This window comes from Apus apus, chromosome 1, assembly GCF_020740795.1.
Source record: "Apus apus isolate bApuApu2 chromosome 1, bApuApu2.pri.cur, whole genome shotgun sequence".
In the NCBI taxonomy this organism is placed as follows: domain Eukaryota; kingdom Metazoa; phylum Chordata; class Aves; order Apodiformes; family Apodidae; genus Apus; species Apus apus.
In genome coordinates, this window is record NC_067282.1 from 199,570,435 (window position 1) to 199,596,818 (window position 26,384).

A 26,384-nucleotide genomic window follows, 5' to 3' on the forward strand; every position below is an offset into this window, starting at 1 on the left:
GGTGATTATTGGCCTTTTCTCCCTGGTGACTGGTGATAGGACAAGAGGAAATAGGGTCAAGTTGCACCAGGAGAGGTTCAGGCTGGATATTAGGAAAAATTTCTTCACAGAAAGAGCAGTGAGGTGTTGGAACAGGCTGCCCAGGGAGATGGTGGGGGCACCATTGCTGGAGGTGTTAAAAAGAAAAGGGGCACACATGGTGTTTCAGGAGATGGTTTAGTGATTGGGGGTTGCAGAGAGGATGGTTGGACTTGACGATCTTGAAGGTCTTCTCCAACCCTGATGATGATTCAGTGATTCTACGATTGTCACGATGCTGTAATCGATTTGGACTAAAAGACCAGCCCAGAAACCTCCCTGCTTGAACCCATGCTCCCGGGTCTGCTGACATGAGAACGGACTGCAAAATGAACTGCAGGTACAACTTTTTATTCAGAGGTCTTCAGCTGTTTCACAGACAATAAATATTGAGGCAGGACATACTTCAGGTCATATGGGAGCTCAAGAGACAGAAGTGAGAGGGGATCTAAGGATTTTGGTCACTGGATTCATGCTTTCATCACCAGGTTCTGCTTCTTATCGTACTCTGCATACAGACTTTTAATCCTGAATTTTAAAAGCCTTATTTAAAATACAGCTTCAAGACACAACGTAATCCAAATACTTTTCCACATTGACTCTGCCAAGTCTGGATGATTTGTCAGGACTGACAGGGGGACAAGCTTCCTCCAGGACAGCCTGAAGGTACAAAGTATATGTGATACTTGTGTGTGCCAGTTCTGGACACAGCCAGCACCATCCCTGTCTGGGCCTAAAAACTTGCTCACTACACACAGAGACACGAGCAGCTCACCTGAGGGCTGGTAGAGGCTGCAGGGAGAATATTCAGACTTGATGGTGGACCCCAGTTTGACACACAACCAGGGAATGCAAGAAGGGTTACATTTCACAGCACTGGGCAGATGTCTGCCAGAAAACAAGTACCTCATGAGTGGGAAGACAAAAATCTAGTGATTGAATATAGGTGGGGAAAGTCCAGTGTCAGATAAAAGATTCTTCTCTCAAGGATCACAAGGAGTTTGCTTGCATTTCAGCTGAGCAGGGTGTCCTTCGGGACTTTTATCCCATCGAAGTTGAGGGACCCACCCAAAGGCACAATGCAAAGCCAAAAAGGCAGACCAGGATCAACACACATGCACATTTATATTTGCTTTGCATCCATCCTCTGTGGCTCCACGCCTTTCCCACAAGGAACAGGGACCAACTCCTCCTGCCAGGCATCCTCTGTGCACAACCCCTGCAGAAGTGGCAGTTTTGGGCATGGCTTGTTAAGGCTGTGGCACCTCAGAGCCACGCAGGGCAGCTCAGGGCTCTGGCATCCTACCCACTAATTAAGACAACACACAAATTAGCCATTCTCACTTAATATTAAGCTACCAGAAACAAAAGCAGAACCCATAAATACCTTTGGATCTTAGCAGCAGCTGCTAAGGATCCACTCCACCTCTCTCAAATCTACTTTTACTGAGAGCTTTTGAAGCAGATAACTTATTGAACAGAGAAACAAGTTGATTTCCTCTCTCCTCAACTGTAGGCAGATCCAGTTTGTTATTCTCTGTTTTCTTAGTGGCACATACAAATTCAATACTGTGTCTGCTGGCAATGATGTCTATTTTCAGAATAAATACAATGACATGCAAAGTCTGTATTAGCAACAGCTAAGTAGAAGACATCAGGAGATAAAAAAAGAAAAATGTCTCTTAGTGTCCTAACATGCACAGGACACGAGATCGAGTAGATTTCATTGTCTGAAATTAAGGAATTTTCCACCCACTCACTCTCTTGCCCTTGCAGCTGGAATTGCACAGCCCGGGTGCTGCCTCCTGGTTTCTCAGGAAATTGTTTGCAGGGAAGAGAAACGTTTCACTACACGAGCAGCAAGAAAGAATCTCAATGATTTCTCTGCTGTACTAGCTGTGGGTCAAGGCTGATGCAAGGCAATTCTTACTGCGTGCCAAAACTGCTGCTCTTGTACTCACATATGAGTATCAGGGGACAAACCCTGTTTGAGGGTTTGAGACTGTTTCAAGCTGCCCATTATTGGCCATTAGCACTTGGTTATGAAGATGGCAATGGTTGGGTTTTATGACAGGTTCTCAATAACACTACTTTGCAAGCCAATGTGCTCTACTTAGCACTGTGTTTGCATTGCACTGACCTAGTATGGGTCCAGCAGTGGGAAAGCAACTGCATCAAATGCCTGTAGCTGTTTGGAGCCGCAGTTCAGTCCCTCCACTGAAAAGGATCTCCTCTGCCTCCTGAGGTGGCTGAGTTACCTGTTCCTTAGGCTGAGTCTTTAGTTCAGAAACATCTACTTTGTTACTCAGTTTTGCCACACGGTGCTCAAGCAGCCATCAGCTTCCACATGACCAAGAGCTGGGCCAAGAAGTCCCACTAGGGACCACAGAACAGCAAGAATTAGACTGTCCCAGTCCAACACAGACTTCTATGTAATTGTGCTACCTTTAATGGAATGAGAAACCAAGGTACTTTCAGAAGTTTAAAACAAGTTACATGGACCAATCCTAAAATGTCCAATCTCTTTCTGCTTCCTAGAAAGTCAAGGATGAAGATGTTAGATCCAAGTGCCTCAAGTCAGATGAGATTAAATCCACCTTGAGGGCATAAGATAAGGAAGGGGTAAAGATCAAGCCTCTAATGTCTATACTGAATTTGTACACTGAATTCATAGCAGTTGTGATTGGACTTTTTCTTATTTATCTGTTCCAGCCATGGTCAGGAAAAAATACACACTGTGAACAGCCCTGATAAAAGAGAAGTTGCCCTGGAAAGTCCCTTCCAGAGGTGGCAGAGGTACCTCTCCATGGTACAGGTTCCCACCATCTTCAAGAGATTTTTTAAGCACTTGGAAATGATAACCCTGGTCCTGCTCTTCTTGAAGCCAGGGACCCAACTGCTGACATTAGTGTATAACATCTTTTTAGGGCATCATAAGCTTTACTCCAGCCTAACTCCACACCCTTCCCACTTTGCAGTCATCTGGCTGTATTACTGCAACAGAAAACAGGAGCATTTATCAAAACATCTTCAGCATCGTTTAAGTTCAGGTGACGCTGTCAGTCTGTGATGGACTGAACAACCTGTCAGTCACACTTGTCAATCACTGTTGTTGCTCCTTCAGTGTAAGAGTCCAATTGACATGAAGAAGCAGAAATGAAGGTCTCATACTCACTTTCTCAGGACTGCAATTTCATTCTCTATGCTGCTTTCCTTCCCCTTCAGTGCCTTCTTGGGAATGCACTTGACTGCAAAGAGTTTCCCACTCGCTCTCTCTTCAGCCAAAACAACCTCTGAGAACGCACCCCTGAAAGAAGAAAAGAAAATCCCTGGGTTTAAGCAGTGTCTTTTCTTTGAAAGCTGTTAACTGAAAGATAAACATTGAATATAGTAGTTCTTGTGTCTTTTGATAGCTGCTTTTTTTAAGCAATGACATTATGAGCATCTTTCTTTGCCTTTACAAACACAGGCAGACATTCGCATTCAGAAGACAATAAAGGCTTACCAAATGCAACAGTTTTAGTAAAGAACCATAGTCCAGCAGAGGTATAAGCAAAACTTGAAAATCAGAAAGTACCATTTCCACACATGAGGACATTGACTGCTATCTGGCTGCTGTTTTGATGGATGATGTAGTTTTCCTGAAGTTTTAGGATGTTTAATCCTCACAGCAGCACAAAGTCCCTAGGACTAAATGGCACACTGGTGCCAACAGTGCTCTCGGTTCCTCAGTGACCACAGGAGCTCAGGGCCTCTGCTTTGGTCCTCCCTGGCAGCCCCGAGCATCTCACCATGGGCTCAACCCTGACTGAGATGGGGCATCAGCATCAAGAACTTCTCTGTGTGCAGTTATTCCACAACACAAACTGCTGTGTGTAATCACTCGAGCCAAAGAATTGGATTAAATCACAAGTCCAAACGTCGGCCGTTAACAGCAGCCTCCCCATGGTTACCCCAGAGAGGATTACACAAATAAAGAAACTTAATTGCCAAGAGTGGGCAGTGTCTCTCCTTCATTAGGTTATTCCATCACAGAGTACTACTTCTTGCACTCTCATCGCTTCCTACAAAGCATCTGGACCTTACTGGGGAGAGGCCAGGAGAACATTACAGTCAGTGCTGCACACACTTTGAGTTCTCACTGTTTTCTGAGCATTTGGGCACCACTCAGAAACTGCTGGTCTGGATGGACCTTTGCGCTGCGACTCAGGGGCCACTCATGTTCCAGGGCTTGTTACTGGTTTAGCAGTGATGTACTGGGCAAGACAGCGCATTGGCCTGATGAAGAACAGCAAATCTCTGCCCCTATTCACCAAAACCCACTCCTGAAGCACTTTTGTACAGGGGACATCAGAGCCAAGGACTTGTCTATTAAGATCACAACTGAAGGATCCACCAGCTGAAGGATTATATTTTATTTATACAAAATAAAGAGGCAGGACACTTTCCCGCATTCCACCACCCCACCCCCACCTCCCATCAGTAGATTATTGTGATCTTCTACACAGCTCTCTGCAAAATGAGCTTGGGGACAGGCTGAGCAAACCCAACCATGCTCCAGCCCACTCTACCATTAATGTTTGATCACAGTCTTATTTGGCTACCCCCAAATTTCTCTTTCATTCCTCACAACCGCTGCTTCTTTAGATGTTTGCAGATAAACAGAAGTGTTTCCTTTCCTGGTCAGGCTCTTCCTTTTTAAGTTGTACACTTTGATGACACAACCAAGAGACTGTGACCTCACCAGCAGTTCCAAAGTTGTGAAATGACTGAATGAATCATTAGGCCAGTGGATAAGTGGATAAGCAACAGGAAGAGGCTGCTGCTTTGGAAAGAAAGAGCCTCTTCACCCAGAGACACTTGCAGCCAGCAGCAATAGAGAAACTGCAATGCCAAGTTTAGGAATGGATTAAAAGAGACTTTTTCAAACTGTTCCTGTGGATGTTTGACAGCTTGTCTGCATGCAGCAGTGACCCTCTGAACCAAGAACGCTTCATCTCAGTTTGGACAGCGGTCCAGACTCTGACCACTTTTATGCCACTCTAAATACAATAATGAGTCACCATTTCCTGCTTTGTATACAATCTACCATGGGACGTCAGAGCATCATAGACTCAAATTCAGAGTCCACACAACTGGTCCTAATGGCTTGTGCAATAAAGAAACTGAGTCAGGAAAAACGTTTTTAAAATCCTGTTCTTTGCTTCCCTATTATCCACAGCTCCTACTCATTTGCTTCACTAAATGGAGTTTCCATCCTCACCCTCATGCTTTGACAGCCAGACCAGAACTGCAATAAAATCCTTTTACTGGAAAGCCCTAAGACCTCTCTGTGCTTATCAGCTTCAGTTGCAGAGCAGGGTGCTCAGAAACACACAGGACTGTTCCCAGCTCTATTTCATGAAGAAATAGAAGTCTTGAAGTCTCATCTGCTTAAGCACTTCACTCCAGCTGAGTCTTGAACAAGTTTTTTGCCTTCAGTTAGATGCTGTTAAAAGCAGCATATTCATACCCATCATTTACTGATCACACAGCTCTCCCAGTCTTTATGATACTATAAAAACACAGAGAGCTCCCATCCCAATCTGGGCTTCATTGTTACTCTCAGACAATAAAATAAAGGAATTCCCTTTATATCCCTCTACGTAACAAAGGCAGCTTTGGCAAACACCTCTACTTCAGCTGACTTCACCATTTTGCTGGATTTCTTTCTCCACTTACAGGACAGCCAGGGAGGTTTACTGTATGAAAGTAAATGGGTTGTTTTTTTTCAGGATTTCCAAGATACTCATAAAAATGAATTTAGTATCTCCTTAACAATCTTTCTCATTAAAGCATGAAATAAGGTGAACTTCAGCTAAAGCATTTGCTCTCATGTCAACCCTGGGCACTGACAGGGTGCTTTTTTACAACGACTTTTATATGAGGCCACGACATGAAACTGCTGATGCTGGGAAAAGCCCCTGGGCATCAAGGGGGGAGTGGGAGGCTGGAGCTGCCAGGAAGGCAGGAGGGAGATGTGAGGCAGGCTGCACTGTCCTGTGCACCCTGTATGCTCCTGTGTTCACACAGCATGGGATAGGGTGACAAGCAACAAGGCAACAGACAAAAGTAAGATAAATGAAGTGCTGGAATGAAAGAGAAGCAAAGGAACAGATGCAGATAGGGATCAAAGAGTTAAACTCAGACTAAGAAGAATGAACAGTAGAGGACAAGAAGAAAGGGTAGCAGGGAACATCAGCAAGGAAAAGGAAGTAAAGACACTCCGGGCATCTTCTGGAGTCAGGGGAGAGTAAGAAATAACAGCATACAGATGGGCAAGCAATTATCATCATTTCAAACACAGACCTGAATTTGTCCACCCTTAATAATCCAATCCAGCCCCCACTAAACCGCTCTTGACTCACACATGAATAGATAAATACCAGAAAGTCAGAAAGACAAGGCTGCTTGTTTTCTTGCCAACAGCAATATATCCTGCAGCAAATTCTTCACCTCCTCAAAAAAGTTCCCCAGAACTACTAACCTGGCAGACTTGCCAAAGATTTTCCCCTCAAAGAATTAATGTGCCGTTTAAAATCAAAACATTAATGGAGTCAATTTACCACAAAGAATTTCTTATGATTCTTTATTGAGGGTTAAAAATTAATTGTGTGCAAAGTTCTACAGAAATATTTGGGTTTGGGAAAAGTTGCATTTTGCACCATTGATGTGACAGGACATGGTTTCCATTAAGCATCATCAAGCAGTGTTACATTACTAAAAAAAAAAAAGGGGATTCAGGAGATGTTGGATAACCAGAATGCTCCACATCTGCAGCTTAGACAGACTCTGGAGTAACAACACCTCAGTTCTCCTAGGAGGTACCACATGGTTTCAATAAGGACACAATGTTCCCCAGACCTGCTATTTGCAACCTAAATCCCAGTATCTCCATGGCCACAGCACTGAGCCAGAAAGAGATTCAGAATCATCTTGGTGAACCTTGAATTTTGAGGTTATGTCTGAAATTTTGTGCATGGAAAAACACAATTTCTGTGAAATTTATCCAGTGAAATAATGAGGAAGGCATTTACTCTGTGAAAATATTTGGAGAATTTATTCTCCTTTTCTCAAAAAATATGGTAAAAAAATATTTTCACACTGATACAGATTAAAATAGTAATAGTAGTAATAGCAATAATAATAGTAACAATAATAATAATTATTATTATTATTTTAAAAATAGGGAGAAGTGAACTAATTAGAAGTTATGGTATTAAAGGTGCCTGCAATGGTTGGGATGTCCCACTCCCTTCAGCTGGGAAACAGGTAATTGCAGGCTTTCCAACACGCCTGAGAACCCAACCCTCACCTCACTGAAGAGGGGCTTCAAGCTCTTTCAGGATCTTTCCTTGACTTGCCTAGAGATTACAGCAAACAAATAAAAAAGCCTCACAGTTTTGAGGAAGTAGGACAGCAGTGGAAATGGATAAACGGAGAAACTTCTGCAACACTAAATCACCTAGTTAGCTGCTGAGATACCTGCATGGCAACAGAACCTATTTGTTAAAGTTTTAACAATGTTACCATTTACCCTAAAGGATTGACTCTTTTCAGATTTCTAATTAAGGCATGAAATAATGTTATGATCTAGATAATTTTTATATGAATCAGGAACAACGTAAAAAAAAAAAAAAGAGAGGTTAAATTACTTGATGTGTCACATTGAGATAATGGCAAATTCTAGAAGGTGGTGGAGACATTCGGACCCCTCATCCCTTTGCACACATCTGGACCATGCAGCATCCTATGAGATGTCACTCTTTTATTGTTTTAAATAGTTTAAATTATTTTTCATCAAGTTATTTTCTTTAATCTAGAATTAAAGTTCAGGACTTCAAGATTATCACTGGAACATGAATGGCATTCATATCCAAAGAGACTGGATTTCATTTTAGAAAACAAGGGCTGCAAGGCTAGACTATCCTGCAGATGAAAGCAAAATAAAGACCAAATAACTTTTCCCTTCATCCATTTGAACTCTAATTTAATATGAACACCTAATTTCTGAAATACAATGTACAACATAGACTGTGACAGCAAATCTGTTCTCATTCGTAAAAAAAGAATTACTGCCACAAAAATAATGACAAAATGAAGACAAAGTTCATGAAGGGATAAAACTTAAATTTTCCATCTACAGAGACCTCCACGTTGAGCAGTTTTCCACTGCATTATCAGGTGCTCTGTCATACTAAACCAGCAGCCATATTCAGGAAACAGATTTCACATCTTTAGGCTGTGTATAGCTAATGATCTTAATTGTGATACAGTTGGTTCTCTGGGTACTTTGCCCCAGCAAACAATAGTGAATGCTCACAACTAAAAAAATATACCATGTTCAGAGTGAAGATCACCTTGAGGCTCCACAGGGAGATTGTGGAGTCTCCTTCTCTGGAGACTTTAAAGACCCATCTGGACACGTGCCTTTGTGATCTGCCCTGAGTGTTCCTGCTGCAGCAGGGGGGCTGGATTCGATGATCTTCCTTCCAATCTCTGTGATTCTATGATTCTATGATTCTGTGATTCTATGATTCTGTGATTCTATGATTCTGTGATTGAGATGGGAGATCATTGAATCAAACTGAGACCAACCAAATCAAAGATGGCAATTTCTACAGCCTGACTTCTGCACTACCTGTTCTGCTCCTTGACTCCCCAAAGAAGGTGAGTTTGAACTGCACTATAAACAGAGGCAAGCATGTAAGAAAAAATCTCTGGCCTTTTCACAGCTTCTTCCATGGACCTCAAGGAGTTAACTGTGGGATGAGCTCAAGCTCTGTATAATCAGCACTTACCCTGCAGATTCTGGTCCTGCAAAATATTTTTCTGCTAAGCCATTTTTCTCCACAAGTCATATTCTATTTCTTTTTATTAAATTTTCTACTCAGTCATTTCTGTACACAAATCCTCACTCTCCCAAATTCCAAAATCATCCCAATAGAAACCCAAACTAAGGCTGGAAATAAAGTTTTTCACTCCGGAGTCATGTCCATGAATGTACTGAGATCTGTCTGTGTGAAAATTAATTTACAATGAAATTTTCAACAGCTCAGTGATGTCTGAACACACAAAGCTGACAACATTAAAGTGCAGAGTGTGTTTTTACTCAGACAAAAGCAAAGGAAAAGGCTTTTGGGACTGTCACACATTCAAGAAGTCAAATATCCCTACACATTCCCAAGTGCTGAATCCAAATTTATGGGGAAAGGAACACACTTCCTAATCTGGTTGCAACCATCTACTATTTAGAGGACAAATGCTTTTTTCTAGCTATTTTCATTCATCAAACACACAGTCCCAACCCTGCAGCCCCTTCTATGGCAATGCTTCCTCTGCCTGGGCAAGAGCCGCACAACCAGGATCACTGTATTAACACCGGTATTTTTAGCCTCACCACTCTCTTAACTTCCATTAAGCCCCCCAGCCACGATTGAAAACGCTGTTTTCTTCCTTGGGGCACAGGAAGTGTCTGCTGTAACACCACACACAGCCCTGTCCTGGGCTGTGTCTGACCCTAGTTCCCCTCCCCAGGGCTGATCCTGATCCTCACCTGCAGTGATGTCCCCCACCCCCACTGAGATGACTGGGGCTGCTGTTACCCATTGCAGATGGTGAACAGCACTTCCAACTGTGCCAAAAAGCTGTTGCTACAGACTGATGGGCAGGCAAACAAGAGCAAGAGGCAAAATTACTCTTTGCTGGATGTTCCTGTAGCAAGCTGCTCCTTCCTGGACCACTGGCATGTTTCTCTGTGCCCTGAGCCACTGCCCTATGCCAATACCCTCAGCACGTTATCCAAGCTAGAAGGTACATTAAGACCACTGGAGTCTTGCAATGAGCAGCTGCTTCCCCACAGTGCAAGAGGAGCCTGAGAATCACCATGACCAGAGACGCGCAGCGCACCCCCAGCTCCAGACTTCACCTCCAGCCACCTTGTTGCTCCCCCTCTAGTTTAATTTTTGGGAGAGAGGAACCACATCAATACATACGTCTCTGCTGGGACTTACAGCTGTGACCATAACAGACACCAGATGATCACAGAAACAAAGAATCACAGAATGGTAGGGGTTAGAAGGAACCTCTGGAGATCGTCTTGTCCAAACCCCCTGCTAGAGCAGGATCACCCAGAGCAGATCACACAGGAACTCATCTAGGTGGGTTTTGAATGTCTCCAGGGATGGAGACTCCACAACCTCCCTGGGCAGCTTGTTCCAGTGCTCTGTTACCCTCAGAGTAAAGAAGTACTGTCTTGTATTTAGGTTAAATCTCCTGTGTACCAGTTTGTGACCATTATCCCTTGTTCTGGCACTGGACAACACTGAGAAGAGTCTGGGCCCACCCTCCTGACACCTGCCTGACACCTGTAGATATTTATAAATATTAATGAGATGACCCCTCAGCCTCCTTTTCTCTAAGCCAAACAGACCCAGCTCTCTCAGCCTTTCCTCACAGTTTAGATGCTCCAGTCTCTTAATCATAGTGGCCTGTGCTGGACTATGTGCAAGGAACTACTGTTCCTTGTTCTTCTTGAACTGGGGAACCCAGAACTGCACACAGTGCTCCAGGTGAGGCCTCACCAGGGGGAAATGTATCATAGAGGGGTAACACACTGCAGGCAGAGCTTCTTCTTTCCGTTCCTTATAAACCAGTTTGGTTTTCTCCCACCACTGCAGGGTGACTCACTGCGACAGAATGAGCAGCAAAAAGCTTTCATCTGCACAGTCACCAAAAGTGTTTGGATTTGTTTGGATATAACCTCCATTTTTGGGGTACTATTATCTACAATTACAACAGCTCAGTGTTTTGACAGTTGTTGTCACCAGAGTCATCTTCAAGAATTTTAATGCCAAGTTGAGGCTTATTGCTTCTTCTGTTTTAGCTACTGGATACTTTATACTCTCAGGGGAAAAAAAAAAAGAAAAAAAAAAAACAAACACAAAACACCAAGAAAAAAACCCCATTCCCAAGAAACCAACAAACCACACCTGAAGTCCCTAGATTTAAGACTGAAAATCCATGTCAGCTACTTAAAGAAAAGGTACTTAGAGGAAAGAGACTTCTACGAGGCCAATATTATAAAACATGAATTTATGACAATATGGTCAAGGTGGTTTCCTTCACACCCCTGCCTCTTCCCCTGGATCATCTTCACTAGAAGACAACCATTTCTTTCATGGTCAACAATCATTTTCACCCTAGGAAAATTTGCTGGAAAGCATTTAAACCATTCTGTAGTTGAAATTTGTTCTTTACTCCAGGATGAATTCCAAGTTCACAGTGGGGCATGGCACACACCACCAGGGACACTCTGTGTCCCTGAGAAACTCCTTTCCTTCAAACACGATGATGTGAGGCATCAGCAAAGGTGCCCTGAGCACTTGTTTCCTGACCACTTTTCCCTGCTCACCACCACCTCCAAGCCAGCTCAGCTCCCACGTTGGGTGCCATCAGGGAAACACCACGTTTGTGACCTGTGCTGCAATGCAGGTAGGAGAGTAGAGAGCTTCTGGGATGGCTTCCAGCCATCCAGATGGGAAATCCTGCAGTGCTTGGGACACTCCCAACTCATACACCAGCAGGGTGAAGGCACCAAAGTACATGGCCAAGGAGACTCCCTGGGAAAAAAAAAAAAAAGAAGCCATACGTGCAGAGCAAGGAATATGGGCTTCAGTGCCATAAAACTCAGGTTCAAAGATGAATAAACCATATAAAGCACAGCAATTCAGCTAAAAAGAAAAGTTTCTACAGAATTGCTTCCCTTTCTGAGATGAACTAATTTGTTTTAGCTGCCTGGTGTATGCTAATTTAATAGGATGCTATGCAGTCTGTTCTGAGACAGTGATGCATGGATGCTAAAAAGGGAAACTGGCCCGGCACAGATCCCCAGTCATGTTTGTTATTACAATTCTCTTCTTTCCTGAACTGTTTGCTCCTTTCTGATTAATCCTGACCCCTATTAGAAAGGGAAGTATTGTCTTTAAAGGCCTATTACATTTACATTACATCCTCCCTGGCAATCCTACTAAAGCTATCTAGAATCAAAAGCAAAACATACAGCTTTCTGTATTGAGCTCTTCCTTCCATTATACACTTCACGAATGAGCTGTTAAGCAGTTTATTTTCTCTGCTGATGATCACTTTCTTTCCAAAGTGAATATTCAAGTACCTTTTTTCCCACTTTGATCTTATAAGACAAAAGGAGCTCATTGCCACCCCGGGTTTATCTGATGGCAGCATTCTCCCAAGGAAATAACCTTTCTTTTTCTAATAATGACCTCAAACCTTTCTTGAGGCATAAATGATCTCCATCTTTTTTTTTTTTTTTTCAAAGCCTTTCCCTGTTCTGACACTGATATATGCAGAGTCTATTACAACACATATGATTTCTGGAGATCTTATCCGCCATATAAAGCAGATTACGTACATTTGAAAGAAACATCATCTTTCTTCTTCTTCCAGTACCTGGAAACTTAAAAAATTACCAGGGCACTCTCCAAGGGGCTGGCTCAGTAAAGGCACAACTGAATGACACTGCATCTTTTCAAGCAAAGCAAAGACAGTGCAGACACTATAGATTTTCTTGCAATCATTCCCATGTTACTTTTGAAGATAAGGTGTTTAGTAAAATGAAGCTAACAACTGCCTAAAGATCAAATAACATTGCAATTGTGCCTAAGCCATGAGAAACTGCCATTTAGCCAGGAGTTTTGCCAAAAAGGTGTCTGGGTCTTCACAAATTCAAGTTGCAAAAGCACCTCATTCTTCAGGTGGTATTTATCTGTCTACAGAACAAACCCTAGGTAACAGTTCTGATGGTCATCTTCAGTGGTCATAAGCAAACAACTGTATTATTTGCCCTGTGATTTTCAAACATTGACCCCGTATTTCATGAACTATATGGCCCATTCTACCAGTGAGAGACTCAAGGAACAGCAACCACATGGACCGATTCTTCTTTCTTAACGCTAATTATTTATAAGCAAGAAACTTTGTATAATCTAAAAGTGCACATTCCTTTTGTACTCAGTAGAGAAACATCTCCAACAGATTATTAGATCCTGTCCTAAAATACACTGAGGGCAGCACCTGTAGGAATTACTCTGTAGGAATCCTCAAGCACTGGCAACCAAAAATCCCCTCTCCATTTGCTGCCTGACTCTGGTCAAAGATATAATCTGAGACATCCAGACATCAGTGCTGAGATGCTCATTAGGCAGCTACCATTAAGTTAGATGACTTCCAGCCTTAGGATCTGATCTTGCTTCAAGAGAAACCAGAGTCTGACCACCCAGAAAGAAAGTCCTTTGACCACATCTTTGATGTGGGCATTGATGACATCTCAGCTATTCCCCCAGGGCTCTTGTTATGTCCAAGAGATGGCAAGTACAGCAGTGCTGGGCTAACTAGCACTGGCCAGATGAATTGCACCCTAAACATACCTCTTGATTGTCATTAAGAGCAAAGGGAGCCTATTTCCACAGTGGGCTCTTTGAAGGCTGAGGCAGAGAAATCTCCTCAACTCATAGAACCTGACTATGCAGAACAACTACATATTCAAAACAAAAGTAGGATTAGGACTTGTAAGGCTTCTATGCCCATGATCACAGCTCCTGTCTATTCTAAGGACAAATTTAGATTAGTTAATCAGACCATGAAACCAAGATCTCCTAGGATCTGCCTTTTCCAGTTTAATCCTTTAGACCAAATCAACAGCTCTCAGTCAGGAAGCAACCCCCAGGAACGTGATAAGCAGCCACTGAAAGAGGAGGCCACAGGGTTCAGAGCTGTCACAAGCAAAGCTGAACAATTCCTATTGTGTAAGAGCCCTTCTGAGCCTCTATGAAATACTAATTGGCCAATGCCTCATCCTGTTATTACCCATCCTGCATATATATTTCAAATATTTGGACTAAAAATGATGTGTATTTTGTATCCTCACCCACTCCAAGTCTTAGCTTAGAATTTAAAATAAATAAAAAAGTAAATAAATAAATAAGGCAGATAGTAGCTAGAGAGGCACAATCCAGTACAGGAGAATACAAATTGGTTTGTAGCCCAGGGTATCTGGAGGTCCATCTGTGGCCTTAATTCCTATTGCCACTTCTTAAAGCACTAGAAGAGTGTTTACTTCCCTACTCCCCAGCCTGTTGACTCACGCATCCACATGTGGCTTCATGTCTGAAAGAACATTAAGATATCTCAGCAAACCAGTTTGCCTGGTAACCAGCAAGCTTGAAAATAAACATTTTGGCAAAGATTATTCCAGCATAACTGCACACAGATGTTACCAGGCACTACTGAAACTCAAAGACACTTCTGCTAGAAGAATTGCAACACACTCCACGTACTTACCAGCCTCTGTCCTGTTCTCACTCAAACCTCAGTGCAAAAAGGGTCTTTCCCCCAGCTTCAGTTGAGGAATTTCCACAGCTCCTTCTTTTAGGTGCTGTGTTAGACTAGTGAGGTTACTCACAAAATAGGTGCAACACCAGCACAACGTTTCTCCCATAGACTTAATGCCATGAGCCTCAGCACTGCTCTGAGGGAACATTTTTTTTATGTCATGGAGCTATACTGGGATCAGCCAAAAGGAAATTCCTCAAGAGATGTAGGGAGCCAGAAGCTGTACCAGCTTCCATCCAAACCAAGCCCAGCTTAAGCATTGATCCAGATGATGCAGGGAGCATATGGGATCTAGACACAGAGGTCCTCTGGGTTTGTCCCATGCTTTTAACAGAAGACAAGGCCAGTGACACATGCAGCAACTCCCTGAGGACAGAAGCCATCCCCACCTTCTGTTGCCTTGCCCATAAGATGGCAGAAGACAGCATCAGGAGGGAAGGAATCCTTCCAGTATGGCAGACCTGCACCAAGGCAGCTGAGCCCATTGGTAAATTACAGTAGAGGAAAGGTGCTGGTGTTTCCCACTTCTCATCTGAAAGGAGGACAGATCTCCCCTCCCAAAGAGTTGAGTACGATCCATGGAAGCCATCAGTCATTGAGATGGTCCATGGAAACTAATAGCAGTGAGACAGATATTGACATCTTTGTCATATCATCCATAAAAGGCTTTAGATTCCTGGTTTAATAGCAAACACTTTAGTCTTCCTAGCAAACAATCACTCACCTATTTACCAACCCTGCTGGTGAGATGAAGACTAGAGACCTCCCCATCTGCCTGAGTGAGCTGCCACTACTGAGCTTCACCTGACCCTCCAGAACCTTGGCAGACTCTGGCTGCCAGTGGCTTCAGCACACTGTACAAACACACACCAGTGCTGGGCTACTCGTGCCTCAGCCTTCACCTCCCATTCTCCAGTGAGCAACAGCACAGCAGGAATTATCTCAGTGCCCCAAACAGCTCACAGACACTAACCCAAGTTAACTGCTGCATAGGGATGACCTGCTGTGTTGGAAAACTTCAGCAGAAACAACCTGACAGCAACACTGATTCCCTTTATCTGAAATGCAATCACAGCAGCACGTTATAGTCTCAGAATACAATGAGGAGTTTCCTAGGAGATGACTGCCACGTGCCCTCCCTGTTTTTAAAAATTATATTTCTCAGAACTCATTTCCATCTCGGATTGACACGCTACAGGCACCCCAACAGAAGCCACCCCTGTGCTTCTCAGCCCTCATGTGGGTCCAGATAACCCAGCCCAGACCATGGGTGGCAGGTCGGAGCAGCACCACAACATGCCCGATGAGCTGGATGAGGGTGGGGAGGTGCACCAGCTCTGCAAATCCAACACTAATGATTGCTGTGTTTCTTTGGAAGCTGTTGCATCATTTCAAACGTGAATAAAAAGGAAGTGGCACATTATTCTCACAGGTGACATGCACCCCAGAAGAAGAAAATCCCACAGAAGGTTTGCATGAGAGCATTGGCAGAGTGATGAAGAACAGGCAAGATTTCAAGACTTTCTCCCAATTCATTGTAAAGGTTTCCTGTGAGCTAATTCCCAAAAATACTGCAAGCAGCAGGATCCTGGCACTGAGTTGAAGAGCTAAATTGGGCCTAGTCCAGCTGGTAAAAGCTGCCACAAGTTCCACATGGTACAGATGTGCTGTGGTTGGTACACCAGGCCACAGAAAGGATGGGCTGCAGCATATTCAAAACAGGCTAAAAGTTGATTTAAAATAAAACAAAACCAAAACAAAGCAAACAACAAAAAAGCTAAAAAGATTCTAGAAATGTGGCCTCATAAGGAGTTTCTGTTTATTGTCATTGAAAGGGATTGGAAGGGAGGAAGAGCTGGACACTTTAATTTCAACAGCGAGTGCACAAGTCGATCTCTGGGGTCATTTCAGGAACCGGTAAGGATGGGACAGTGTCTGTCCCCACCATGATCAGGGAGGTTCACTGTGATGAAATAAGCTCTGAGTCCTTTAAAACACAAGTCAAGAGTATGTATGGGAAACTGTTGTAATAGCAGAAAAAGCATGATACTTCCTTGGGCAAAACAGTCTTGCTTTCTGCTGTTAGTAAAGAGCCTAACTTGATTAGAAACTTTATGCTCTGTTTGAAACAAAGCCCTCTCCCCATGAAAATATTTCCATTTCCAATTGAATTCCAAGAAAATGAAGACTTGAGGATCCTGAAATGTAACTCACATGGCCTGCTCAGGGGAAGTGTCCTTTTTACCTGGATAAGGCAGACAGAAGAAGGCAAAAAATGCTCAACAGGGTTAAGCAACAGGGTCTCCCCAGTTCAGGGTCCTTTCTTTAGTACTAGTCATTAGCAGTTATTTAAAGAAAGAGTGTAAGGAATGGAGCTCATGCAGCATAAGACTTCTCCCACCTTGTGTATCTCCCTAAGCCTCTAACAGTCAGTGACCCAGAAAAGGGATCTCTATCCAAGTGACAGTTGCACTGACCCACCATGTATGAGCCACCTATCTTCTACTAAACCATATAATTCATTTTCTTCAATCCATTTACACTTCAAATCTTGCAGCCTCCTAAGGAACTGAGCTCCACTGAGTACAAATTATAGGAGAAAGCAGTTCTTGTTCGTTCATTTTTGATTTGCTGCTGGATAATTTCTTGCCATAATTCTCTACTAAAACACATTTTAAAGATGTTAAGTATATGACTGCTCTCCCATGTCACATAATGGGTTTTCATCACAAATACAAAGAATGGTTTTTAAGCCAGGACATGAGCACGGTGCTAAAAATGACCAGCAAAAAGAGGAGAGTCTGCAGAACTGGATTCCCCTTCACCCTCCAGGGCAAGGAACTTTCAATTTACAGGAGCACATACATATGACAAAACCAAAATTCTCTAAGAAAGGAGGAATAACCTCTTACACTGTGCTAAATCTTCACTGTCATGTTTATTCTTCAGTGAATCAGATGATGGGCCTTTTATTGTCACTGCAGATAACAATTTTCTCTTCCTTGCAGGATTAGAAGATAGCTACTGCTAATTAAACTAAAGCTCATATCCCAAGACTTAGCATTACCACCTTCAATAGCATGCAAAGATTTTCCTTTCATATCTCTTCAGCTAGAATAGCCCAAATCCTCAAAATTCCTCATACGTTTATCCTTACAACATCCTCACAGGACTAGGCAGTGTCATCACCTGTAGGAAGTACAAGGCAACTAGGGCAAGGAGGGCATAAAGCAGATGATCCCCAGGTCCCCCCACTCCAACACCCATTACTGAACTGGAAGAGCATCTTCACATGTCGCCAGACCACACTGCAGCCACAGCCTGTTTTCAACCCTGGACCTTTTGGTTTAGCTCTCCTCTGATCCTGTATCACAGGCTGCTGTCCCCACATGCACATCATCCATGGTAAGGGCTAAAGCTTAGCTCTTCCCAGCTAAGAGGCTTGCTAAAAAGCTGCCATCGTTCCCTGCCATTTTGCCATGAAATTGTAAATTTCCACAAGTGTTTCTTACTTTCTACATTTTATGCTACTAAATCTGCAGTAAACCAGCAACACTGTCAACCCATCCTGTCCCACAGGGATGTAAAATTGTTTATTGACCCCCATGTTTGAGAGGCAACCATTTTCCTAACTTCAGCAGTGTAAATACACTTTGGTTGAGCTACCATCAGAGTCTTTACAAGGAAGAATATCTTTTTCTCTTTGTTGACAAAAGCTTTTGAGTAGCATTTATTGTACACCAATGTTAGCAGGTGTTCATATTTAACTTGTTTTTGTGGATTTTTTTAAGCCTGAGATGCATATAGTGATTGAGAATTACAGTTTATTCATTTCTGTGTAACAGGAGAAGCAGCATTTCATCTGTCTCATCCATATTTAATAGCTCCAGGCACAACAACCATGAAAGGTCGATTTTTCTCCCACTACAGAAAATATTCTTATTATTATTATTACTACTACCATGACTACATCTGTATTCTGAAATTATTCATCCCTGGCTTTCTATATTATTTCTACTTTATCTGTGGGTCAGGTCCTTTCCTGGTACTTGCCTGAGTTACTGCACTGATGGAGCTATAGTGATTTATGGTGTGCTGAGTCACTCAGCTAAGGACCGAGTCAATTCAAAGCTTCTTGGCAATGTGAGCCAGGTTAAATTTTGCTGCTCTGAGGAGGGGCAGGAACCATTGGAAAGTTTCCCTTTTGCTGCTCTTGCTGCCACCAAGAAGGTGATTTAGGGAGGTATCTGCTGCTTTTTGGAGGTCCACTCCTGTCCCCCAGGATGGGCTCCAACATGTCTATTTTCAAGCCCCTCAGTCTTGGAGCACACACAGGGTAAATGGTGGGGCCAGGGATGGTCTCTGGCTGCTGCTCCATATGTCCCCTATACCCTGAGCAGACCCCTGTTCCCAAGATGGCATGGAAACATGAAGGATGGCACTTAACTTCCCCCCAGCATCGCAGGGCAGCTCAAGGTCTGTTCTGATGGCTCCAGCAGAGCCCAGACTGCACACTGCCTGGTCAATCTCAACCCCAAACCAGGATGCAACCCCAATAAACTACGTGCATCCCTCCCCACACCATCCAGTAAATCACAACAGTCTGAACTAACAAATGGTCCAGAGTGTCATTTATCCAGTTAAGGAGAAAACAGAGGAAGTATAATCATGCAGGCAGGTTTTTTTCCCTTCCCAGCAATACAAGGCAGGACCTCCGGGTCCTCCAAGGAAACCTCTCCTTTCTCACCCAAGCCTGGACAGCCTCCAGCACACCCAACAAATGTGCAGTGACAACTCCAAGCAAAGAAGCAGTTAAGATGTGGGTTTTTCCAGGTATTTTTTCCTGGGAAAAAAGCTCCCTGATAGCATGTCATTAAAATGTTAATCATAAAACTGCTGAGGGCTCCTTTCCCCAGGAGGTGAGCTGCACAAATACAACCAGGTCAGTGGTCCCTGGCACGTTACCACGAGGCAGTGCTGACCCAGCAGGAAACAAATTTGATGGATTTGACCCAGTCACACGCTGCAAAACCCACGAGCACAGACTGAGACAGGTCTCTTGCAACAGCAGCACTGCCAGGGAGCTACAAACACCCTGGTGACCCCACACAGAGGGTTTGCCTGTCCCCAGGAAGGGCTGACAAGCACTGGCAGCACAAGGGACAGACCTGGAGCAGTCACCAGCAGGAAGCTTTTTACCTCCAGAGTTGCCTGCTTAGTCTTAATTCCAATTCAGGAAGGGAAAATAACCCTCAAAATCACCTGCAAGTTTTTGAGGGCTTTTTGTCATTGGTCTGGTTTGGGTTTGGATTTTGGTTGGGGTTTTTTTGTTTGTTTGTTTAGGGGGGTTTTGTGGGGTTTTTTAAGCCTCATCTACCTAAAGAAGCTAAAAAATCCCATGTGAAACACATTCAGGGACTGAGGGCCATAATGAGAGCAACACTGATGCAGAGGTTACATGTACAGAGACACAAATCTTTTTTTTTCCTGTTATTTGTAATTTGGAGATAGAACAGGTCTGTGGGGAGCAACACACGTTGTCCCCTTTCCTCTGCATGTGTAGTTCTCATTAGAGCCAATTAGGATGATAATCACATCTGAAAGGAGGCTGCAAGCCAACTTGTGTGATAAAAGCAGAAGTAAACACAGCTTCAGTGAGCGTAGGGAGCATAAGGTTTCCCCCCACCAAATTCTCCAAGCTTGGATCCAACTTGATATAACCCAGAAAGCTCAGCTCTTTGTGATGTTATCTGGGAGAGCATCCTACGTGGGAGGGGATGGGGCAGTACTGTGGCTCTCTGGGGACCCACAGACCTGTCCTCTCCAAGGACTGCCCAAATAATAGGTCTCAGTATGCAGGAGGAGATAAATTAATTGCTCATTCCATTTCCAGCCTTTTCTCCATACTTAGCATAAGGCATCTAAGATTTCCACATTATTAAGGATCAATATGTAGCTCTGGGTGAAGCGAAACAGAAAATCTCATCTGAATTCAATGAAAGCAGGTCCTGCCTTCAACTCTCTAATGCCTTTTCCATTTTCCCTCCCCAGAGCAAACTGTTGAGTGCAATCCTAATGGGATTGTCCAGGAAATTTTCTGTACATGGATGTTACCTATGGCATCCCTATCTCTGCTCTCTGCCGTGCCTTCCTCATCCCAGCTGCCTCCCAGGTGACTCTGTGCAATTACATTTCTAATTGTACCACAATTGTGTTCTCTCTGGGATTGTGCATCACTGTTTAATTTATAAATGTCAATTTGGAAGCACAATACAAAGAAAAATTACCCTGTCAGACTCAGAGCAGTTCCCACTTGCAAATAGGTAAGAAGGCAACAAAAATAATTAAGTACTTAACAAAGAGAGAGGATGAGGGAATGCAGGCAACCCTTTGATGCAACCCTTCCAAATTTTACATGTGCTTGATTTTGAGCTGTTTAAATGGAGGGGACAGGTAGTTGAGTGGCAAGTTTAATATTGGGCATGACACTGCACAGTCTGTGCCTGTTTGGGAACTGATTTAATATTTAAATCTCAATTAACCAGTAGGACTGACTTGACATTTAAAAATCTAAACAAAACACTTCAAGTGCAGCTCTTTTAAAAGCATCTGTAAAAGCACCTCCTCATTCCATGGACCTGCTTATTCGTTGCACCTTGAATAACATTTCCAGTGTAGGGGAAGGGAAATAAAAAAAGAAAAACCAAGATTTGTTGATTTTTACCCAGTTCTCTTTGCACAGTCCATCCAACTAAGCAAGAGTGGGCTGAATTCTGTCCCTCTTGCACATTATCAGCAGAGAAACTGCAGAGATATCTGAACCAGCACTGAACTAGGAAAATATTGTTTTGTAGGAGGAAAAATCAGCTCCTACCAACCTCTGAATTACCAAAGTTGCTGCTTTCTAACTATCTTGTCCTTTTATACAGCTGATCCCAAGTGATGTAAAACATGAGAAGAGGGAAGATGCCTGGAGGACTGGTTGAGGAAATGGGGGTGGAAGAGCTTCATGTAGCATCCTTGGTTCGGGCAGTAGACAAAAATTGAGAAGACCTGCCCTTCAGCCATCCCAATCTGCTACAGGCAAAGTCACAGCACTGGTTTCAGCTGGAGCTGGATTGGAGAACCACCTTTCCCTGCCTGACAATGCTCCTCCAGCACCAACCCTGCAAGCAAGGAGGGGCAACAGTCACAGAGCACCAAGGAAAAGCACAAGGCAGGTTGTTTTGGGTACCAACATTTTCTCTGTGCCTCAAACATTATGGCTATTACTGCAGCATGAACCCATGGACAACCTTTCACTTCCACCCAGCCGTGCCGGCGCACCTCACACTGCCAGCACGGCCCCATCTGTGTTTCAGCAGGGGCTTCAATGCTGCAAACCAGGGATGAACACAAGAACCTCTGCTCCAAGTAGGCACTAACAAACAACCCCATGCTCAACATTTCCTACTGTCCAATTCTCAACAGCATCCCATCAAACGTGCTGCTGGTTGCCAGCCCAGCTCTGTGTGCCGAGCACAGGGCTCCTGACGCCACCCCGCCAGCCAGGCAACCATGGCCAGGCCTGGAACAAGCCCCATGAGATGTCACCACTTGTCAGGCACAAATATCTCAGCCTGCATTTCTAGTCATTTAACTGCACAAACACAATCATCAAGAAACTAATACTCTGCAGATTTCAAGCCCTTCTTTTTTTTCAAAGTTATCTCTAAAAGCTACACACCCGAAGGAACTCTGCAGAGAGTTTGCCCTCTTGTCCACACACTGAAAAGCACAGATGGAGACCATCTTGATGAGCATTTGTCCTCTACTGCTTACACACACTCAGCCAGAGAAGTCAGATGAAGCAAAGCAAGAGAGACAAAGTCTGTCCATCTGCTGTGGAAATTAGAGATGACAACCTGCCTGTGTGGAAGAAGAGAAGACCCACCACACTGGGTCAGACTGAAGGGCAGGCTAGAAAAATGCCCACCAGCTTGTAACAAACATTTGCATTAAAAGCATAAGAGAGAAAATATGGAGTGATCCTTCACCTGAGTCACTTTTCTGACCTCTTATGATCAGCAATTCAGGTGCTTTGTGGGCACAAGGGTGCACTGGGACTGTTGCGAGCCCACCCATGCAGTGACCCATAGGCAAGACCCTGTCTCATACCCACAATGCGATGGCCATTTCCATCTCCTGCCAGCTCTCAGCCAAGCTATCTGCTGCAGCTCTGCAGAGAAAAGCCATGGAACCAAGTGCCTCAGCTGGCACCAGCTGGGTGCCATTCATGTTAATGAGCTTGTTCTGCTTTATGCCAGCTGATGATCCCCTCTTTTCCCTCCCTGGCCTCTCAACAGATTTTCTGATGCCCAACACACAAATATCCATTGAGAAGGTGGACCTAGTCCAGCAAGTGCTCTTCCATGCCTGTGACACTGGTTTATGTTCACTCTCTTAGAGGAAGGTGAAAGGACATTGCCATGGGACTGTAACAGATGACCCTGGCCCTGAGAAAGCTTAGTGCTAACCCTCATTAATTAAATATTGGCTTATTCTTTCATGATAGGTCTTTCTGTCCTTTGAAATCCCTTGGATTGTTCTGATCCTTTCTAATGTCGTGCTTTACATTATGCCAAGGGAAACAGGGAGGGACATGCTACAGCCCTTCCTCCCCATAAGCACACTGCCAGCATCTTTCATCCTGCTTTAAAGACTGCACTTTTTATTATTCCCAGAAAAGCCCAAGTTCATTTCATACCTCTGATCCTGTCAGTGTGCTCTGTTCCAGCCACCCCTTTCTGACAAATCACTGACACCAGGGAGAGGTGAAGGGAAAATCTCAACTCTTTTGGAGACATCACCCCAATATCTGCTTCCATGGGTTCACTACTCTAGATGACTTTAGTCCCCTTGTTCCTCCTGCCCATGTTGTCATGTCGGGGGTGCAAAGCATGTGAGGACCTTCCCCAAACAAACTGCTGATGACAACCTTAACTGGCAGGTGGGTTTCAGCAGTGCCATCACTTGCATGGCAAATGGTTGCCTTGGCTGAGTCTGTCATGTCAAGTCCTTCCAGGTTCTGTTTGTGTGCAAGCAATGCTAATGTGCTCACTGGAAAGTGTGTCCTCTACCCCAGAGTAAGCCAGAGAAACACAGTCTCTGGTACATAAAAGCAGCTTTCTCATTTATGTCACCTTATGATTAGGGAAGCCAATTGCATTCCAGAGCTCTGATGTGTAGTGTCAATTAGAATGGGAAGCTCCAGCATTAACCAAAAATACTTCCACCTAGGCAGGATTTAGGGGATCAGCCAATATCTGACAGCCTTCCAAACCTGCCCTGGAGCAGAACATGACAGCAAAACAAAGGGTTTTCCCCAAATCAAAGATCCAGGGTGAAGTTCCTACTTTTGTCAGCTGCTGGGGAGCTGAGTTCCAGGTTCCCACACTGATCTGTGCTTGGTGAGAGCAGAGAAGCAGCTTCTAATTTTTTCCACCCTTTTCTGTGTGTGATTAGAGATGTGCCCAGGAGACATGGATTTGCTGGTGAAAACCTTCCCTTTGATCAGTTTAGTGAATTGTGAGAGTTTGTGGTTAAAACCTCCCAGGCCCACTACATCCCAATTAGAAGTAATCCTAAAATACACGGTTTGCGTGAAGATGTGAGATTTCTTCTGGTGCCTGGAAGGAGAAAAGAGGGAGTTTCTTCTTTTAGTACTGTTGCTTACCCTGTCATATTTCATACCAACAACTGAGGTCATGTGCTACTTTCCCTTCCTTTATTTTCTGAAGAAGAAAGCAGAAAGGACACTTTTAGAACAGAAAAAACTTGAAGTAGAACATGGGTCAAAACGAAGTTTGGTGGCTATTTTTCCCACAGGGAAATTTGCCAAAGAAAAATTAAAGTAAATCCAAGAGGCAAACAGAGCCCTCTGCATGATGAAAATTTTTCCAGCTGTTTTCAAGGCACAATTTCCTCCTGCAAAAGGAGAAAGAGAGATAATACATCTCTCCATGCTCCATAGGTCCGTCACTAAGGAGTGTTTCAGTAAGTTTATTCATTTTCAGGCTCTCTTCCCTGCTCTTTCTTCCTTTTATTATCTGTGCTGAGGTTGCAGTGCCATCCACTCGTCACAGAGCTGCAAAGTTGACTCACTACAGCTCCTCTTCTCTGCTCACCAATCTCACTGAATTATTGAAAAGGGCACTGTCAAGTTGGGAAGAATGTATCTCAAAAAATGAAGTAAGTTTTCTTTCCTAAGTTCCAAATGGCACCTCAAACTATATATTTATGGAAATAAATGAAAGAATTTGCAAGAGACTCGTTTTTCTTATCATTAATAATTCCATTGCTTTTGTTTTGCACATTTCAGTCCAGACAATCTAAGTTCACCATCAATTTCTAAATAACTTCACTCTCTGCTTTTCCTGGACTCACAGTAATTATATTGCTAAGTCTCCTAAGTTTGTCCTCAGACTTTTGGGTATTTGTGGGCTTTTTTTGTCAAGTCTGAGCTTGTAAAGACATGACTAATGCTGTGGCTCAGCCTTCATCTTTATTTTGTTTTATTTTGGTATCTGTTAGCCTTCAGAGTTACAGGGAACAGTTTGACTGCCTGGCTCAAACACACCCTTAAACCTCAAAACCAAGAATCCAACTGAAAACTTTACATAATCTTACTATTTTTAGGGAGATTTTTTGACTCCAGGAAGACTGGGCACTTTTTTTAAGTTCTGACTTGTGTTAGATTTAGGATCTGTATTTCTTTTAGGCTGCAGCTCCTTATACCAATGCTTAAGTGCAAAATACCCACAGCTCAAGATCTGTTTCCTTTTCCTACCCTTTTCACAGGGTGGGGCCCAGCATCCACCTGGTTCATGGGAAACCAGCAATCAAAGCAGTGTGGGCAACACAGGTTAGATCCCTCTACTCCTCTGTCCTTACTGACCACAGCCTCACTTCAAGTGTGCCCATTATCAGAGCACACAGACTCTATGGAATTATTAACAATGAAGCAAAATCTAATATAATACATACAGCCATCATTTCTCTGTGATTGTATTGGTACAAAATAAGCAAAGCCACAGTGCTGGTATCATAGTATAATAGAACGGTTTGGGCTGGAAGGGACCTTAAAACTCATCTAGTTCCAGCCCCCCTGCAACCTCCCACTAGACCAGGTCACTCCAAGCCCCTTCCAACCAGGCCCTGAACACTTCCAAGGATGGGGCATTCACAGCTTCTCTGGGCAACCAGTTCCAGTGTCTCACCACCCTCACAGAAAATAACCTCTTCCTAATGTCTAGCCTAAATCTTCCTACTTCCAGTTTAAAGTCATGAACTCTTGTTCTGTCAATAACTGCTCTTATAAAAAGTCTTGCTGAAATTCAGGATCTATGGAAGAAGGTGGGAGTTTGCCACCAACACTTAACCCACTGGTGACAACAGTGAGATAGGTTCTGGGGTTTGCAAAGAGAGCTTCCTAAAAGCTAACATGAATTGGTCAGGGCTCCTTATATAAAACTCTTATAAGAAAGTGTGTAGTTAAAAGACAGAACCTGAACCTGAGCTGAATTTAAACAAACAAACAAACCAATCCACATTTATTTTTGTGTTACAATTTCTGCTGGCACCTTGTTATAAAATCCAGCAGTTCATCACTGCTTCAAAAAAGACTTTTCTCACAAGACACCAGGAATAAAAAAAAATTAATAATGTTCAATCAACCTACCTCCAGGGCACATTTACACAAAGGTTTTTATTTGCCTTTCAACTTGACATATTGTTTTCAATAGCTGACTGAAAGGTAAAGGTATTAAATATACATTGCAGAGCAGTTTATTTCAGAAGAGCTCCACAGTGCAGCTTAG

General features: G+C 43.5%; 1 protein-coding gene across 2 annotated transcripts in view; it reads right to left on the reverse strand.

Moving 5' to 3' along the window:
• CAMK1D (calcium/calmodulin dependent protein kinase ID) overlaps positions 1 to 26,384 on the reverse strand; it is a 233,403-nt gene that overhangs the window by 131,934 nt on the left and 75,085 nt on the right. For both annotated transcript variants that reach the window (XM_051631184.1, XM_051631178.1), the window contains exon 2: positions 3,254 to 3,385. In XM_051631184.1, coding sequence (XP_051487144.1) covers positions 3,254 to 3,385 — 132 coding nt within the window. The remainder of the gene's footprint in view (positions 1 to 3,253; positions 3,386 to 26,384) is intronic.